This window comes from Artibeus jamaicensis, unplaced genomic scaffold (genome assembly GCF_021234435.1).
Source record: "Artibeus jamaicensis isolate MK-2021 breed Jamaican fruit bat unplaced genomic scaffold, CSHL_Jam_final scaffold_847, whole genome shotgun sequence".
Classification (NCBI taxonomy): domain Eukaryota; kingdom Metazoa; phylum Chordata; class Mammalia; order Chiroptera; family Phyllostomidae; genus Artibeus; species Artibeus jamaicensis.
The window spans coordinates 30,731,540-30,747,501 of record NW_026522057.1 but is presented as its reverse complement, the minus strand read 5'-3'; the positions used below and the strand labels follow the sequence as shown (position 1 = coordinate 30,747,501).

At 67.7% G+C, this 15,962-nt stretch overlaps 1 protein-coding gene across 2 annotated transcripts; it reads right to left on the bottom strand.

Moving 5' to 3' along the window:
• Positions 1-999: 999 nt before the first annotated feature.
• PANK4 (pantothenate kinase 4 (inactive)) lies at positions 1,000-14,501 on the bottom strand. Of its 2 annotated transcripts, XM_037146984.2 has the most exons (20): positions 14,370-14,459; positions 13,730-13,809; positions 11,140-11,222; positions 10,535-10,749; positions 9,937-10,120; positions 9,534-9,626; positions 9,098-9,251; positions 8,823-9,004; positions 8,248-8,329; positions 7,574-7,674; positions 5,775-5,930; positions 5,153-5,265; positions 4,805-4,892; positions 3,643-3,794; positions 3,228-3,283; positions 3,024-3,073; positions 2,601-2,705; positions 2,245-2,345; positions 2,081-2,149; positions 1,000-1,515 (listed from the first exon to the last, which is right to left on the bottom strand). In XM_037146984.2, exons 2-20 carry the CDS (start codon positions 13,761-13,763, stop codon positions 1,302-1,304), a joined length of 2,232 nt encoding a protein of 743 aa, XP_037002879.2. In that variant the 5' UTR covers positions 13,764-13,809; positions 14,370-14,459; the 3' UTR covers positions 1,000-1,301. The 2 variants fall into 2 exon arrangements, with proteins under 2 accessions (XP_037002879.2, XP_037002878.2); XM_037146983.2 differs by lacking the exon at positions 13,730-13,809 and having other exon boundaries at positions 14,370-14,501.
• Between the last annotated feature and the right edge of the window lie 1,461 nt (positions 14,502-15,962).

Sequence of the window (15,962 nt, the reverse complement as noted above, 5' to 3'; positions counted from 1 at the left end):
AGACCCGTGCCCCTTCTGCAGCATGGAGGAGAGGGCAGCCGGACGAGGAGCTGGGGGGGCTGCACAGGCAGTCAAAGGCAGCTGAGGCTCACTGGGGTGCAGGCTGGGAGGCAGGTGCTGGCCGCCGGCTGGGTAGGCCAGCTTGGGCTCTCTGCGATGCCCGTGCCCCCTGGTGGCCGCCTGAGGGAGGGCTGGCCCAGCTCTGCTGCTGGAGCAGCTGCAGTGGGGTGTGGGGTGGGCAGGGCGGGGGGGTGGCACAGCAGGGGCCCAGCAGGTGGGTGACGGGGGCCCTGGTGCACTGCAGGGCCAGTCACTGCCCCATGTGGGTGTGGAAGGCCGGGGGTCAGTGATGGCCCTGTCCCCTGGGGGCAGTACAGGGGCCGGACCCTGAGCAGAGCCCCCAGGTTGCAGCCGGGTTGCGGAGGTCTACGGTCCAGTGGCCACGCGGGGCTGCAGTGAGGAGTGAAGGGTGGCAGAAAGGGACCTCACTCCAGCCCCGCAGGGGCTGCCAGGTGAGCTTGCCCTTGCGCCCTCCCCGGTCCGGTTCTGGACCCTCCGGGGCTGGGGGTCCTGGGGGCGCTGGTGCAGCTCGGCAGTGCCCGGCCAGCCCGCCTGGACCGGACCCTCCCGACTGAGTGGTGTGACTGTCTGCTCGGCCCTGCAGCCCAGCCTCCAATGCGAGTCCTGCAGTGACAGCGTCTGTGGCTCTGCTCTACGCCCCAAGGGGCACATCTGGCTGGGGGAGCAGCCCGGGGACAGTGGCCCCGAAACCTGGCAACACTCCTGGGCTGGGCCCAGGGAGCCCCTGCCTGCCATTGGCAGGGCCATGGTGACAAAACCCGCGTGGTCCGATTGGCCCCCAGCAGGAGCACACTGTTCCTCCAGGTGCCGGGACCCGGACACCAGCGGTGGTGGCAGGTGGGAGGACGCAGCTCTCAGCTCCCTGAGGAGCGGGTGGCGGGGCTTCCGGCAAACACACGGCCAAGCACACAGCTCTGGTCTCACTGCTGAAACTCTATTTGGCGTGCGCCTCGAGCCTGTGCCCTCCGCTGCAGACACAGGTGTGTACGTACATTTAATATATATATATAAAACGTTATTTAACAGTTAAATACATTCCACTGCCCCTGTCCCACGGGACAGGCCGGGTCTCCCGCCAGGAACACGGAAGTGCTGGAGAAAGGAGCCCGAGGCCGGGAGCGGAGCCACAGGAGCTCGGCGTAAACGCTCGGTGTGAGGGCCGCCCCGGTGCAGCCAAGCACAGTCCTCGCCAGCGACGGCAGCACAGCCTGGCGGGCGCCTCACTCGGCTGGGACCTCGTACTTGAAGATGACGCTGAAGAGCCGGCCGCCCAGCCGCTCGGCCAGCCAGGAGTTCTTGATGACGGCCAGCTTCAGGCACTCGCAGCGCAGCGCCGCCTCGTAGTTGGTGTGCACGGCACGGCCCATGCCCTCGATGACCACCAGGTCCGTGCCTCGCTCGCGCACCAGCGAGGCCAGCCCCTCGTCCAGGCGGCTTCGGGAGGAAGAGGACAGTGAGTGGGCTCGGGCGACCCCGGGGAGCCACACCCTGCCTGCCCCTGGGGGCAGAGACCCCACCCTCCGGCCCCGTGGGCTCTGAGTGCACGGCCGAGCAGAAGCTGCGTCTCCCTCGCAAGCAGGCGGCCCGTTCTGAAAACTGCCTCAGTGACCATGAGGGGGCCTGTTCCTCTCGTGGGTTTTCCTCCCACCGCCTTGCTGGTCACCAGTGGGCCTGGCAAAGGGCTTGGGCGGCCACTGGGACCAGCGGCAGCAGACGGGGAGGCTGGCAGCCGCCTCCACACGCTGGCTCTGGGTGGCCAGGGTCGGAAGCTCAGAGCCTCCGGACAGCACACAAGTGAGACTGAGGGGGTTCCTGGGGGGTGGCCCCGCCGGCTGCAGGTGGGAGGCCCCACCCTGGGCCTCCAAGCCACGTGGCAGGAGTGTCTGCCCCTCCCACCCCACAGGGCCAGACCCAGCTCACGATGCCCTGCCGGGGTCCCTGAGCAAGGAGGGCTGCCCGCCCAGGGGACCAGGAGCTGGCAGGCGGAGGCAGCCGGTACCTGAGGTCCAGGCACGGTGAGCTGGCTCCCGTCTGCACCAGCAGCAGCCTCTCTTCCCGGAGCGCCGCGCTGCGGGGACAAGGGGCAGGGCCGTGAGGTGGCCCTGGGAGACTCCCACCGCGCCCCTTCTCCATCCGGGGCCCCCAGCCTCCCGCCACGCTTACTGGACGACGGAGTCCATGGCAGCTATATGCTCCGCCACAATGAGGGACTCGCTGTAGGTCACGTCGTTCAGCGCAGGCCCCGAGTTGCACGCCAGGATGACCTGCGGCAGACAACCGGGCTCTTGAGGGACCTCGGCCGCCACCTGGCCCCGAGCCGAGCTGCTTGCCCGCCCACCCAGAGCTGCAGGGGACACACGGCCCTGGACGCTGCTCGGAGGCCCGGATGCGGACGGCCCTGTGACACGGGCCGGGCCCCCTCCGCGCTGCACCTACCTGCCGCGCCCCGAGGAGCAGCGCCAACCCCACCGCGAGCAGAGGAGCCGGGCAAGGGTCCCGCGTGCGGCCCCCACACTCACCTCGGTCCCTCTAGACAGAAGCGCCCTGACAAAGGGGAAGACTCCCAAAATGACGTCTACTCCACTGTTATCTGCGAAAATTAAGGCACATTTGTGAGGGGGCCCCTGCAAGACAAAACCAGGGCGTTCAGTCGGGAACAGGCGTGTCCAAGCGTTTCACACCCTTCGCTCTCCACACCCCCGTGGCCGCAGCCGTGGTACCGGGGCAGGGGCTGCCCTAGGCTTCTTCCGGAGCCGCTGGCCCAGACAGCTGGTGAGCCAAGGCCAGCGGGCCTGCTTGATGGTCCCTTCAGGAGCTGGGCTCGGGACAGGGAGTGGTCATTCTAGACTTGTAGCTGGGGGTGCTGGCAAGGCTCTGTGGGGGCCCGGGGCACCCCGTCTCCCCCCCCAGGCCCTGTGCGCTGCGGCGCGGGGGACGCCTACCTTCAGTCTTCGAAGCCACTGGTCATAGCAGTCCACCAGCCAGGGCCGCTCTGGGGACACGGGCACATGGTCAGCCACGCCATCACCACCCGTGTGCCCTGGAAAGTCGCTCCCCGCCTGCCCCCCAGCACGGGGGAGTAACTGCCCCGCACCGCCCATCCCTGCCCAAGCCGAGTCCCGAGAAGGGCTCCCCGGGTGTCCTACCTTCCAGCTTCCTCTTTGCCTCTGCAAACCCAAACTGGGGGTCAGACTCGAGGACACTGCACAGGGGAGGAGAAGACGAAGTCACGGAACCCCAGAACCTCAGCCACAGGGCCTGGGGGTGGGGGCAGGGCGCCTCCTCATTTCAGACACTGGGGGCAGTGCCTTCCCCATGCCGCGTGGTGACCACCAGCTGGGACTTTCATCTCGGGGCACCACAGCCCTAAACCCGCAACCCTCGCCCAGGAAGCACTGCACTGGGGATGGGACCGCCTCGCCCACTCCGAGGGTGCTCGTGCCCCCGAAGCCCCAAGGAGCAGCCAGTCCACCAGGATCTGGGGCCTGGGGGTGGGGCTGCTCACAGGATAGGGCCCCAGCTGCCAGGAGGGAGGGGCGGGGCGGGGCTGTGAGCACCTACTCAGAGACAGCCTTGGCGCCCCAGTCGAAGACGTTCCCGGCCAACAGCCCTGTCACCAGGGCCAGCTGCCGCTCCTCCCAGCCCAGCGCGTCCAGGGCGCAGACCACCTGCTGGAAGCACCGCAGGGCCGCGCCGTTTTCCTTCTGCTTCACCTGCCGGGAAGGGAGGCCTGTGCTGTGAGGGCCGAGGGCGGCGCCGCCCCGGCTGCGAGCTGCTCTAGGGCCAGGATGCTTGAGCCGAGCCCTGGTGGGGTCCCGGGCAGGGGCGGGGCTCAGCCGCCCTTTCGATTCAGTCAGGGCACGCGGCTGGGTTGTGGGCCAGGTGCGGGGTGCGTGAGAGGCAGCCGGTCCACGTTCCTGCCACACGTCCACGTCTCTCCTCTTTACCCCTCCCTCCCCGTCGCTAAAAGTAAAATCTCAAGCCGGGGCGAGCCGGGTTAAAGTGCTGCCGACGCTCAGGGCACCAGTGTGCACAGGCCTGTGGTTCGGACGCCCGGCATGTCCGACCCACGCGAGGGCTTGGTCCCTCAGGACCCAGGGAGGCAGGGAAGGGCCAGGACCCCCACGGCAAGTGCTGCCCTGACTGGGAGCTCCTGCAGGCAGACCCCAGGCTGACGGTGGGAACCGCTGTGCCCAGGGGCCCAGACCCTGCCTGCAGCTCCCCACACCGGGCCTCCTGGCCAGAGCGGCCCTGCCAGGCTCTGGGCAGCTGGTCCTCCTGGGGGCGGGACTGGAGTCCAGAACCCGGCCTGTGAGGTGCCCCGTGACCTCGGCAGGCGGGGGCAGGGTGTCCCCATGAGGCAGCACTGGCCCAGAGCCTACCCCCTGGGCAGGCTGGCATCCCCTCTGTCAAAACACGGGTGGCCCACCCCAAATTCCCACAGCCCAGTCCTGTCACTCAGGAAAACCGCTTCCGCCACAGCCCTGCCCCGAGTGGCCTCTGAGCAGAGCCCCCAGGAGATGCCTCTGCTGCGGGGTCTCCACGGGGCCTCTGACCTACAGCTCTTCCCCGGGGTCTGACAACCAGGGGGCCGCCCAGGGCCCTCAGGGCACAGACCGGTCAGCTCTGGGATGTGGCTGGTGACCGGCACTGGCGGTCAGGGCTTGCCAGGCGGGAGGCCGGTGTCCGGCACCCCGAGTCCCCGCGGAAGGGCGGCACTCACCTGGGAGTAGGGGTCTGGGAAGCTGAACTCGTTCAGACAGTGCTCCCGCGTGTCCAGGAGGCTGCGCACGGTCAGGGTCCCGTAAGCGCTGGGGACAGAGCCAGGCAGAAGATGGCTGTCCAGTGTCAATGTTGCCACCCCACCTGCCCCCAGGGACACCCTCACGGCGTCCCTGCGCCCAGAGCAGCAGAGCGGCGGCACCCCTGGGGCGCGTGTGTGGAGATGTGCGCCCGGGCGCGGCGGGAACGCCAAGACTGGCCCCGGCCCTGTGTAAACGCTGGTCCCCGGCACGGTGGCCCCGGCGCACACCCGAGGGCACGCAGTCCCCCGGGGCAGAGGGGCACTCACAACGGCTGGTGGCGCAGGGTCTGCAGCTTGTCCCAGTACTTGTGGCGGAACTTCTCCGCCCTCTCGGCCGCATCCACGGAGCCCGGCTGGCTGGCCACGGCACGCTTCACGACCTGCCGGGGCAGAGCGGTCAGCGAAGCCCGGGTTGCGCCCCCCCCACAGATGGGGGTGTCGACGGAAGTGCCTGTGAGAGGCCAGTCCGCCCGCTGGGCCCGCCTGTTGGGCCTTTCTCTGCGCCAGGGGACCGGGGTCACGGCTGCCCCGACCCCACATGCAGACCCACACCACCGGATCCGATCTGGAATCAGACCGCGGGGCCTCTCAGGGGCTGAGGGAGGGTCGGCTGTTCCCACGGGGCTCCGCAGTCAGCGCCTTGGCCCACCTGGGCCTGGAGCTGCACGGTGGCCCAGCACCCAGCAGGGTGGCTCGTTTACAAGAAGTGCGCCTCCCTGGTCCCACGTCCCAGCTCACTGTCCTGACCACCCACGGGAGCCGCACTGGGGCCCGGGAAACAAGAGCTGGCCTCCCAGCCTGCCAGCCGGGCTGGCTTCTGGAAACCCCACCCGTCACCACGCCCGTCGGGGCACGGCGAGGGCCTTCGGGCAGGGCGCACGCCCCTCACCCCGTCCAGCGCCTCCTCGAAGCAGGTGAGCCAGTACTTGCGGGCCTGGGCGTCGTCCGTCAGGTCGACGGTGTCAGGCACGTAGGAGGACGGGTCCAGAAGCAGCGGCAGGTTGACCAGCGGCCTCTCCAGCCGGTCCATCTCCAGCAGGTCAAACTGGGGGGGCAAGAGGCAGGTGGGCTGCAGTTTTCCTCAAACACCGAACGAGGTCTGTCCGGTTTTGGAACCGGCTTTCCTATGCGGCGCTGAGACGTCGGCCAGAGGCTGCTCTTGCAGCAGACAGGCGCTCCGTCCTTCCCGTCTCAGGGTCCCACCCCACTGCTCCCCATCTTGGACTGTGGCACCCAGCCGTCGTGTCCAAAGGTCCAACGCAAAAGCCCAGGCCCCGAGTCTGCGCCCAGGCGAGGCCATGCCCTGGCCAGCTCATGGCCTCGCCTGCCCACACAGGACACTCTGCCAGCATGGTGCCGGGTGGCCCTGGGCCCGTCTCCTCCACATGCAGGACCCCCAGACGTGATGGCTGCTTTTCTGAGCCTCATTTTCCCTCTTCAGGGCTTGCCATCTACACTCTGCCCTTGTCCGGTGGCCGTGCCCCACACCAGGTCCAGGGCAGGGTGAGCCATGGGGACATGCAGCCCCCCAGCTCCTTCCCCCTGCAGCACAGCTGCTGACCACAGGCCCGGGTCCGAAACCGCCTCCCCCAGCCATGCTCGGTGAGGGCCGCCAGCCAGGCCCCCGTGTGTTTGGGACGAGCGCTCGTGCCCCGCCCCCCGCCCCAGCTCTCTGTCTCCTCTGCCTGGCCTTGCTGGTGATGGCCGCACGTCAACGCTGCCGGTGCACACCTGGGCCCGGGCCCTTCTCTGCCCGGAGCTCTGACCAGCAAACCGGTGTGGACCAGGGAGCCTGTCCTGGCTCCCCCTGGTGGCCGTGTGGTCAGTCTGGGAGCAGCGGGGATGTTTCCACAGGGTGAAAAAGGGGGCAGCAGCTGCTGCATTAGGGGCCTCCCAAGGCCTCCTGTCCTGCTGTGGGCTTCAGGGGCTCCTGCCTGGGCTGCCTCCTCTTGGTGGCTGGTCCCTGCACTCCAGTCCAGTCCCCACACGGGAACCCACGGCGCGCAGCTCGTGCCATCACTGTGGAGCAGGAGCAGGCTGCCTGCCCCCAGGACAGCCCGGGGGGCCGCGCAGCCGCACCGGGAGCTGCAGGGTGCCACACTCGAGGGCTGGGCCTCCTGGAAACCCGCTGGCCGGGCACGCTGGAGATGGCGTGCAGACTCAGGGGCGTGTGCCCAGCAGGCCAGGCAGGCGGTGGCCTCCCATCTGGCACCCAGACCCGCTGCCTGACCTGTGTGGCCCGTTCACCAGCCTCGCTCACCGGGCGACAAAGAAAGCGCCCTTTGGGACGTGCTATCGGTGCACCTGGGACAGTCTGGCAGGACGAGCACGGCCCATGCGGGAGGCTGACGCTGTGGTTGGTGGCCCGGGCCACCGGACAGACACAGCCCCAGGGCACAGGCCCAGGTGGGTCCCAGGACCCGGCTCTACGGTGAAGGGTCCCCGGCCCTGGGAAGGCCCGTCTCCATGCTCCCTGCAAACTCAGGGGCTGGGCTGCGGGTCCCCAGGGTGCCTGCTGAATATTCCAGAAACATGACAAGACCAAATAAGATGGGGAAGAAAGCAAGATGCAGCATCCCCCCCTCTGCCCCGAAGTCTGTACCAGGACACGGCGCCATGGCAACCACGGAAGAGAACCAAGCCGCAGGTGCCGGTGCAGGACCCAGAGAGGCCCCCCCCTGTACTCACGGTGCCGCTCCTCGCCCGCTGCGTGGGGCAGAGCTCGGGGGAGGCGCTCATCAGTCCGGAGCTGCCTGCGTAGTTCTCTCCCCAGCTGTACTGGTTCGGGTCTGGAGAGGAGAGCCTGCTGTTGGCCTGGGGGTTGCCGGGCTGGGCTCCGAGGGCACCCGGGAATGAACGGGCCGCCCGAGGGTCCCCGTCACGCCCGGGGTGTGTTCTGTGTTATCATTTCTCACTGGCAGTGAACCCAGGAAATGGCCATTTAGGCCTTTGGCGGCTTCTCAGAAACTGCCCCGCTGATCCGTCCCAAACAACAGGCGTGTGGCTCCTGTGCCCGCTCTGTGGCCTCTCCTGGGGCCGCGGCCAAGAGGCCTCGCTTGGCTGGCAGCAACGCGGACACAGCTGTGGCCCTGGCACAGCACCCCTGCTGCTCACGGGACCTGCACTGGCGCGCCACCTGCCTGCCCCCACTAGTTCGTTCCTACTGCCCCTGGGCAGGTCACAGCCAAGGGCGGGCCTGGCAGATGAGACCCAGCAAAGACCACCGCGTGCCCCTCAGGGCCACTGCATCCGGAGGGGGAAGCTGAGGGGGTGGGCCGGACCGGTGAGTGCTCGGGGCCCTGCCGTGGCTCCCCCGGCCTCCCTCTCCCCACCCCCAGGGCCCTGGGGCTGCGACTACTCACTGTCCTGCTCGGCCCCTTTCAGAAATGCACCGATGGCTCCCAGGTAGCCTTCGTGTCTCAGGAACAGCGCCTGGACCTCCCCCTGTGGCGGCAAAACCGCAGCTGAAACGGCCTCACCTCACATGCAGCTCGGGATGCCGGGCTTCACCGCCCCCCAGCAGGCGGCCCCTCCAGGAGACTGCAGGACCCCCTGGGGCCCCCACGCCTGCTCCACGCAAATGCACTCAAGTGGGGGGCTCTCAAACCTGCCGTGTGTCGACCCCTCTGACGGGACGTGCACCTGCGCGGTCACCCTGGGGCTCCGCCCGGCAGGACGGCCCCACCAGCAGGCTCTCCGACAGCGGTGGGAGAGCCCAGCCCTGGACGGCGCACCACTGCCCGAGCTCAGACAGGGCCCTGTGCCGCAGTGCAGGACGCCGGGCCCTCACTGGAGGGTGGGGCGGAGGCCGGGAGAGGGTGCCCAGAGGCTCACCCACCTCACCCCACAGGGGGGCTCGCTTTGACACCGAGGGCCCATGCAGAGCCCCGGGCGGGGCAGAGGCCTGGGCGGCGGGCGGCAGGGGCGCATGCGCTACCTTGGAGAAGAAGTTGATGCTGTAGGTGATGGTGCGCATGGTGACAGGGTGGCCTCGGATGAAGAAGCCGCCGAAGTACACCCGGTCCAGGCCGTGCAGCTTCGCGTAGAGGCAGGCGAGCTGCCCGATGTCATTGCTGATCATGTGCAGCAGGCTCTTGGCCATGTCCTCCTGGGAGAACTCTGGGGAGGACACGGGCACCGGGCAGCCGCTGGGCAGGGAGCCGTGTGTGCGGCGGCGGGCAGGTGTGAGAGTGAGCCGGGAAGGGGTGGTACCTTGGTCGGCGGTGGCCGACTTCCCAAAGCTGCTGGCGATGAGGTTGCCGCTGAGCCCGAGGGTCTGGTGGGCCCCGCCGTAGATGTCCTGCACCAGCATGTCCACGTTGGCGTGCTGGCCCTTGGAGGCCAGGTGCAGCAGCTCGTCGAACTTCTGTGGGACAAGCAGGCAGGGAGAGCTAGGTGGTGGGAGCAGCGGGGCCATCCCTGACGCCAAGCCCGTGGAGGGAAGAGCCGGGCAGCGCTCTGCGGACACGCGGCCGGCCGAGCTGGGCTCTGCCCGGCGGGAGGCCCACCCTCCAGGGACCCGGAGAGTGAGAGTCAGGACGAGCCCAGGGAGGGGCCGCTTCCGTGGCGATCCCCGCAGCCCAAACGCCCGCCCGGCAGGCGCCAGCCCTCCCAAGGCCGGAAGTGCATCCCCGAGGCCACTGGATACCTTCGTCTTGGTGAGCAGGGCCCCGAGTCCCCAGAAGGTGCCGCCCCCGATGGAGCTGCCGCCGACCCACTCGAACCTGTCCTCGGTCTCCACCTGGGAGCAGGAGGCAGGTGCACTAGTGGCGGTCCCCAGCCGCCGCTCAGCAGGTCCCTCCCAGGGACGCTGCAACCCAGGCGCGCCCCCACACACGCCTCCAGACACGCCTGACCATGCTCTCGAAGGCTGTGTCTGAGCAGGCTGGCCAGGTGCTGTGGCTGGACACCAGGGCCCGCTCCCCACGGACAGTGCGCGGGGCGCTCTGTGAGCTGCTCAGTGGTGAGCGCCAGAGCCCGCCCGGCTCAGACGCATGGTGGGCGCCGTCAAACTGCCGAGTGCCGCCCAGTCCCATGAAGCCCTGCCTCACCTTCACAATGGAGACCCCGGAGCCGATGTTGACTAGGAGATACGGGAAGATGTTGGGGTGGTTTGTCTGAAATCGGAATTCGGGGTCGGAGTCTTTCTGATACGCGAAGGCCTCGTGGGGGATGTTCTTTAACACGAAGTTGCACCCCTTTATCAAGCAGGTCATCACATCCTCTTTGTCAACCCTGCGGGGGGGGGGGGGCAAGCGCTGAAACAGTGTGACTGTGGACGCCTCACACCGGTGTCCTGGACACGCTGCCCACCCGGCCGGGCTCAGCATCCCCCCCCCCCTGGCAGGCCACAGCCTTGGGGGCCCCTGCCCAGCAGGACTGGGACCGGTGTCTACGGGCAGGCAGACCCATTCCCTTCCTTGCCTCTTCCCAGGTACTCGCCCACTTGGATCCCACTGCAGAGAGGCCTGAGCCCGGCCCCAGGGCCCCTCACCTGCCCCCCGAAAGCCTCGCTGCAGTTGTGGGGTATCAGGGACCCCCAGGATGGGCAGGGTGCAGGAGCCGTGTCTCCTCAGAGCCCAACCCCGACCGAGGTGCAGTGGCTGAGGTTGCCAGTCCCACGCCCTACGCCCCGGGGCCCCCACCTACTTCAGCCGCAGCTTCTCCTCGATGAGGTCCTTGAACTTGTACGCCCCGCCCCCAGTCGCCTGGATGACGGTGGTCTCCGTGTTGACGAGGTGGTCTTTGATGAAGTCCAGACACGCCTCCATGTAGGTGTTCTCGAACTTGACGAAGTGCAGCCGCGCAGTGACCTCCTCCTGGACGGAGATCTCGTAGGGCGACTCGCGGTCCTGCTCTGCGTCCTGCAGGCAGAGGGACGGGTCAGCGCGTGTGAGCGCATGGGACGGGGACACCCTGGGAGGCCGCCGGGCCGCCACCCAGCGGCGCTGACCATTCCTGTCATCTCCGAACGGCAGCAGGTCCCCGGGTGGGAAAGGGGCGCTTCCCAGTGGCGTGGGTGCTCCTGCCTGGTGGCTGTTTGAGGGCAGGGGGGAGAGGGGGCTAGAAGGGGGGCAGGGGTACCGGCACCAGAACCCCAGAAGCCGCGCGGACCCGAGCTGCCGTGGGGGAGCAGCACGGGGACAGCAGTTGGGGGGTGAGTGGGGGCCAGGCCCGGATCGCAGGCTGGCGGCACCTCTGACCTCCCCGGGGCTGAGCCCAGCGCCCGCCTCCCCAGACACCAGGAGGCTCACCTGGCCCGAGAGGTCGAAGGACCTCACCCTGGCGACCTTGTGCTGGACTGTGGAGTAGTAGGCCAGCTTGGTCAGCGAGCCACCTGCGGGTGAGACGTGGACGCGCGTGCTGAGAGGCAGGACGGGCAGGGCCGGAACACAGCCCCTGTCCCAGCAGCCCCGGTCCCAAACTTGGGCATGGGCTGAGGCCCTGAGGCCACTGGGACTTAGAGACCCTGCAGACACCCAACGGAGGAGGAGTGGGTGCCAAGGCCACACGCTCCGCCCCTTTGAACAGGCGTGTTCCTCCCCAGTCCTGGAGCTGTCTGTGCATTGCGTCCCGGGGAGGAAGGGCGACCTCGAGCTCATTAGCAGTTTGGGAAAATGCTGTTTCAGACTCTAATCCTGAAAGTGACCCGAAGAAAAAGGTTGACGGACTCACTGGCTTCACTGCACAGCATGCGCTTGCCCGTCCCAAGTGGGGGGTGTGGACAGGCAGCGGGAGCTGCTTCCACCAAGACTGGCCAAGGCCTTCAGCCCGAGAGCAGCAGGCCTGCCCTCCACGGGCCACTGAGGGCAGTGAGGTGTCGTCCACAAAGCCAGGCCCCTGGGACGCTGCTGGAGGCCAGCTGAAAAGGACTCCCTCCCAGAGCTTCCTTCTCAAGGCTGCGCTGGGGTGAGCAAATGGGGTTGGCAGGGGGCGCCCGCCAAGCTCCAGGTACAGCAGCAGCCGTGACGGCCCGTGGGGGGCAGACTGGAGGGGAAGTGCCCTGCTCAGAGCCACAAAACGACTCTGAAACAGAGGGTTTCTTACAGACCCAATGGAAGTGAGGCAGCGCCGTCGCTACAAGACGAGGAAGGTGGAAATGGCTCTTCGACAGCTGCTTGTGAGCGAGGCACACAAGTCAGCAGACAGGCCTGGGGACGCTGCGGTCTGCGCAGGCACAGCTCTTCCTGGGCACCAGACTCACACCGCCCTCCCCGCAGTGTGGCCGGGAGCACTGGCTGGGCCAGGACTGCCTCCCAGGGCCAGGGCTCCAGTGAGGACCAGGCTGCCTGGGGCAGAGGGGGCTCTGGGACCTTCAGGGAGCAGGAGCTCAGCTGTGCCCGGCGCCCCTGCCCTGCCGGGGGCCACCACGCCGACCAGTGCAGGCACTGCCTTGCACTCTCCAGGCCCACCTGCTGCTGCCGGACATGGGACCAGCCCACGGCTTCACTTCGGGCCTGAGCCAACGCCTCACCCCAGACCGCTGTCCTCCCGGCTGCCTCTCTGACCTGCCCTTCCCTGCGGGGACCGTGTGTCACTGCCCAGCAGGCCCCGCCGTTTCGCCTGAGACACCCTCCGACTGTCTGTCCAGTATGTGTGGACAGGTGAACGTCCCTGGTGCCCCGCTGCCCTGGGTGCCCACTGGGTGCAAGGGCTGTCCGAGAGCACAGGGCCCTGAGCTTTCCTGGTGGAGAGGTGCGAGCAGGGGCAGAGCAGACAGACAGCCTGCCTGCAAGCCAAACTGCGGACAGATACTCGGACTGGGGATTTGGGCTGACAAACAAGGCCTCACTGACAAAGACACACCTTTGAGAGCCAGGCATGGGACCTGGACTGGAGGGAAATCTCCAACGGAGGAAATAAACACTGACCCTGGAAATATCCCTTCATGAGCTCTCTACCAAGGAGCCCCACCTGAGCTTGGCCTGGGACGGCAGGCGGCTCGCTCCAGGCCCCTGGAGACATTCATTCCCCGGGGTGGAGGCCCGCACTGAAGGTCCAAGGTGGGCCCCGTGGGGAGTGCGCTTTCGGCTGCATTTTGGAAACACGGAAGGCTGACTTGTTCCCTCAGAGCAGAACTGCCAGAGGAGGGAGGCAGAGCACAGTCCGAGCCTCAGCGCTCACTCCCCACTGGCCTGCCGTCAGGTCCCAGCGTGGCTGAGGGGCTGGCCAGAGCCAGCCAGAGCCGACAGAGCGATCTAGTGGTGGATGCCACTCTGGGCTGGGCCCGCAGGCCCGCCATCTCTGGCCCACCTCCAGGTGGGCACTGCATCCGGCCAGGTTTCCATCCTCAGATCGTTTGGCCTGACCTGCCTTGAGCGCCCCTTCCTCCACCTGGCCTCCAGCCATCTCACACCTGCCACTGGGTCAGTCCCCCAGCCCCTTGGGTGCCCGCCCTGGTTTGCAGGGTGGGAGCTCTGGCCCCAGCCAGGTTTCCACTCGTAGCTTCCCACTTCCAGGGAGGCCACCCTCCCCCAGGCCTGAGACTCGATCTCCAAGAACAGGGCCATGGCGAACGCATTAAATGCAAAGGGCTCCAAGAAGCCAAGCTGGCTCTACTCGATGGCCCAACTTCTCTGGGAGAGAAGGTTCAGTCCAGCAACTACTGAGCGGCAATCACGGGTCAGGCGCAGTGCAGGTGCTGGGACAGGACCGCGGACACTGCGCGCTCAGAGGTGGACAATCGTACACAGCTCAGGGCGGAACCTAGATGCGGCCGAGGAGGAGGTGCAGAGCCGCCGCGGCCGACACGCCCGGCTTCCCTCAGGGAGACTGTCCCCAGGAAGCTCTCCGTGCTGGTTCGCGCGGGCAGAGCAGCAGCGCCGCCGAGTGCTGGCTGCCTACCAGCTAGGTGACCTCTCCTCCTTCGTGTCCTCATCTGTGACAGTGCGCTTCGGGGAGGGCGTCCGGGGACCGGGCAGGGCCTGGGAGCGGCGGGGAGATGAGAGTGGTCCCTGGGGGCTCCCCAGCAGGTCGCCGGAGACCCGGGGGCTTTGACCCGAAGCTAACAGAGGTTCCGAGGTCCCATGTCCAGGCCCTCGAAACTCCCGCCAAAAGGCCACCGTCAGAGCAGGGCCTGGTGGGTTGGGCTCCGGAAGGCCGCCGGGATTCCTGCGGCCACTACTGGGGCTGCCGCCCGTCTGCATCTCGGCCGCGGACGTCGGGCCCCCAACCTGCCTCGGCCCGGACTGCCACCCCAGGGGCCCCCGAGAGGCACCACGGCGCAGCCGACCCTCCGCAGGCGGGACTACGACACCCGGCCTGCCCTGCTCCCTCCGCGCGGCGCCTGCCGGGAGCTGTAGTCCGAACTGCACGAAGGACGCGCGCGCCGGCGGCCCGCGGACTACGAAGCCCGTCGGGCCCTGCGCGCCGGCGGCCCGCGCCCCGCCCTTCGTCCTTGCCACCGCCCCCGGGCCGCCGACCCCGCCGCCCGCGCCCACGCCCGCAGCGCGCCGCCCGGCTCCCTGCGTCCGCCCGCGACTACCGATGTCTATGGCGAAGCGCTTGGCGTTCTCCAGGTTACGGAAGATCTCGTCCGGGGGCAGCGTGATGCTCTTGTCCAGGCTGTCCCCGCTGCTCCCGCTGCCTCTCGCTCCACACTCCGCCATTTTGAATGTGCCCGGCCAGCCTCATCAGCCATGGAGATATATGCGCATATATTTGACTGATAAACGCCTTCTGCGCATATATTATGCTAATGAGGCGCCCAGGCCGGCCCCCGCCCCGCCCGCCTACGTGGTCTGGGTGGCTGGAGGACTGCGGCCCGCCCGGAAGGGAGCCCGACACAAAGCCTCTGCCCTGTTCTCTGGCCCTCTGCGCCGCGTCTTTGTTCTTTCGCCGAGCTGGCCAGGGGCTAACCTCAAGTGCTCTGAGGTAGGGCAGAGAGGGCACCTGGGGCTTGCAGACCACCAGAGACCTGCCTCTTTCCTCCAGTGCAGCCGAAAGCCTGGCCCCTGCAAGGGAGGGAAGGCGCGTGTGACCCATCGCCCAAGTTTCCAGGGACGCTGGGGTGTCGGTGCCAAAAGTCCCATACCAGATGGGGAGTTGGGGACCCTGCTCTCCAGGCGCCCCTAGCCCAGGGAGGGAGATGCATTTTCAGCTAGGGAAGAGGTTCGCTTTGGCGGCCAATTCTCAGAGAGCTCAGGGGAGCCTGCCTGGGGGAATCTGCAAGGAACAGGCTGAGAAAGTTCCCAAAGCTGCAGCAGGGACACATGTGACGTTCGCCTGGAAGCCCTCACTGCCTGGGTACCATCAAGGGTCCCCTTGAGAGACACTGGGTGCCTTGGGAAAGAACCCGGCACTGGGAGTAGACAGAGGGCCCACCAGTGGCTTTGGCGCCTGCCTCCCAGGTGACCCGGGGTTGGTAAGGTGTTTCTCCGGACCTCGGCCACCTCCTGAGCCTCCTTCAGACGCTGCTGGAGCAGAGCCTTGAGAGCCTCGCGGAGAACTCCAGCGCCACTCACACGGGGGCTGGTGCCAGGGCATCAGGCGGGGCGGGGGCAGCCTTGAAGGCCCTTTCCTAAGGGGGTGGATGTGCGTGCAGGGAGGACTGGGGTGCAAGAGTGCAGAGGGTCCGCTCCCAAGAGGTTCTCAAATGTCCAGGACCCTGGACAGTGGGACGCCTGTTGGCCAGCCTGGCCAGGGGGCACACCCCACCCCAGCGGTTGGTGTGCCCGCCCCACACGCACGCACTACACACATTACACGCTTAGGGTGGAGGAGGAGGTTCCCTGTTCCCTGCTCACCACTCCCAGGGGCTCTGCTCAGCATCACCCCAGAGGCCCCTGGCAGGCACTGGGCTGGCCTCGAGGGGGCGCCGTTGGACACTCCCTTTCAGGGCAGATGGGCAGGGAGAGAAAACAGAAGTGCTGAGCAGAGAGGAGGAAGGGCCGGCCGGGCCCACATCTCTGAAAAGAGTGCCTTCTGGCCCCGCACCCAGGCCCTCCCACCCGCCATGGGGCGGACTGTGCCCCTTGGCCCTCCAGGGTGCCTCTACATTCTTGCAGACTCAACACCCTCTAGCCTGCCTAAAAATAGGTGCCCTTTCCCAAGCGAGGGCCGGCCCTCGGCAGGTTCA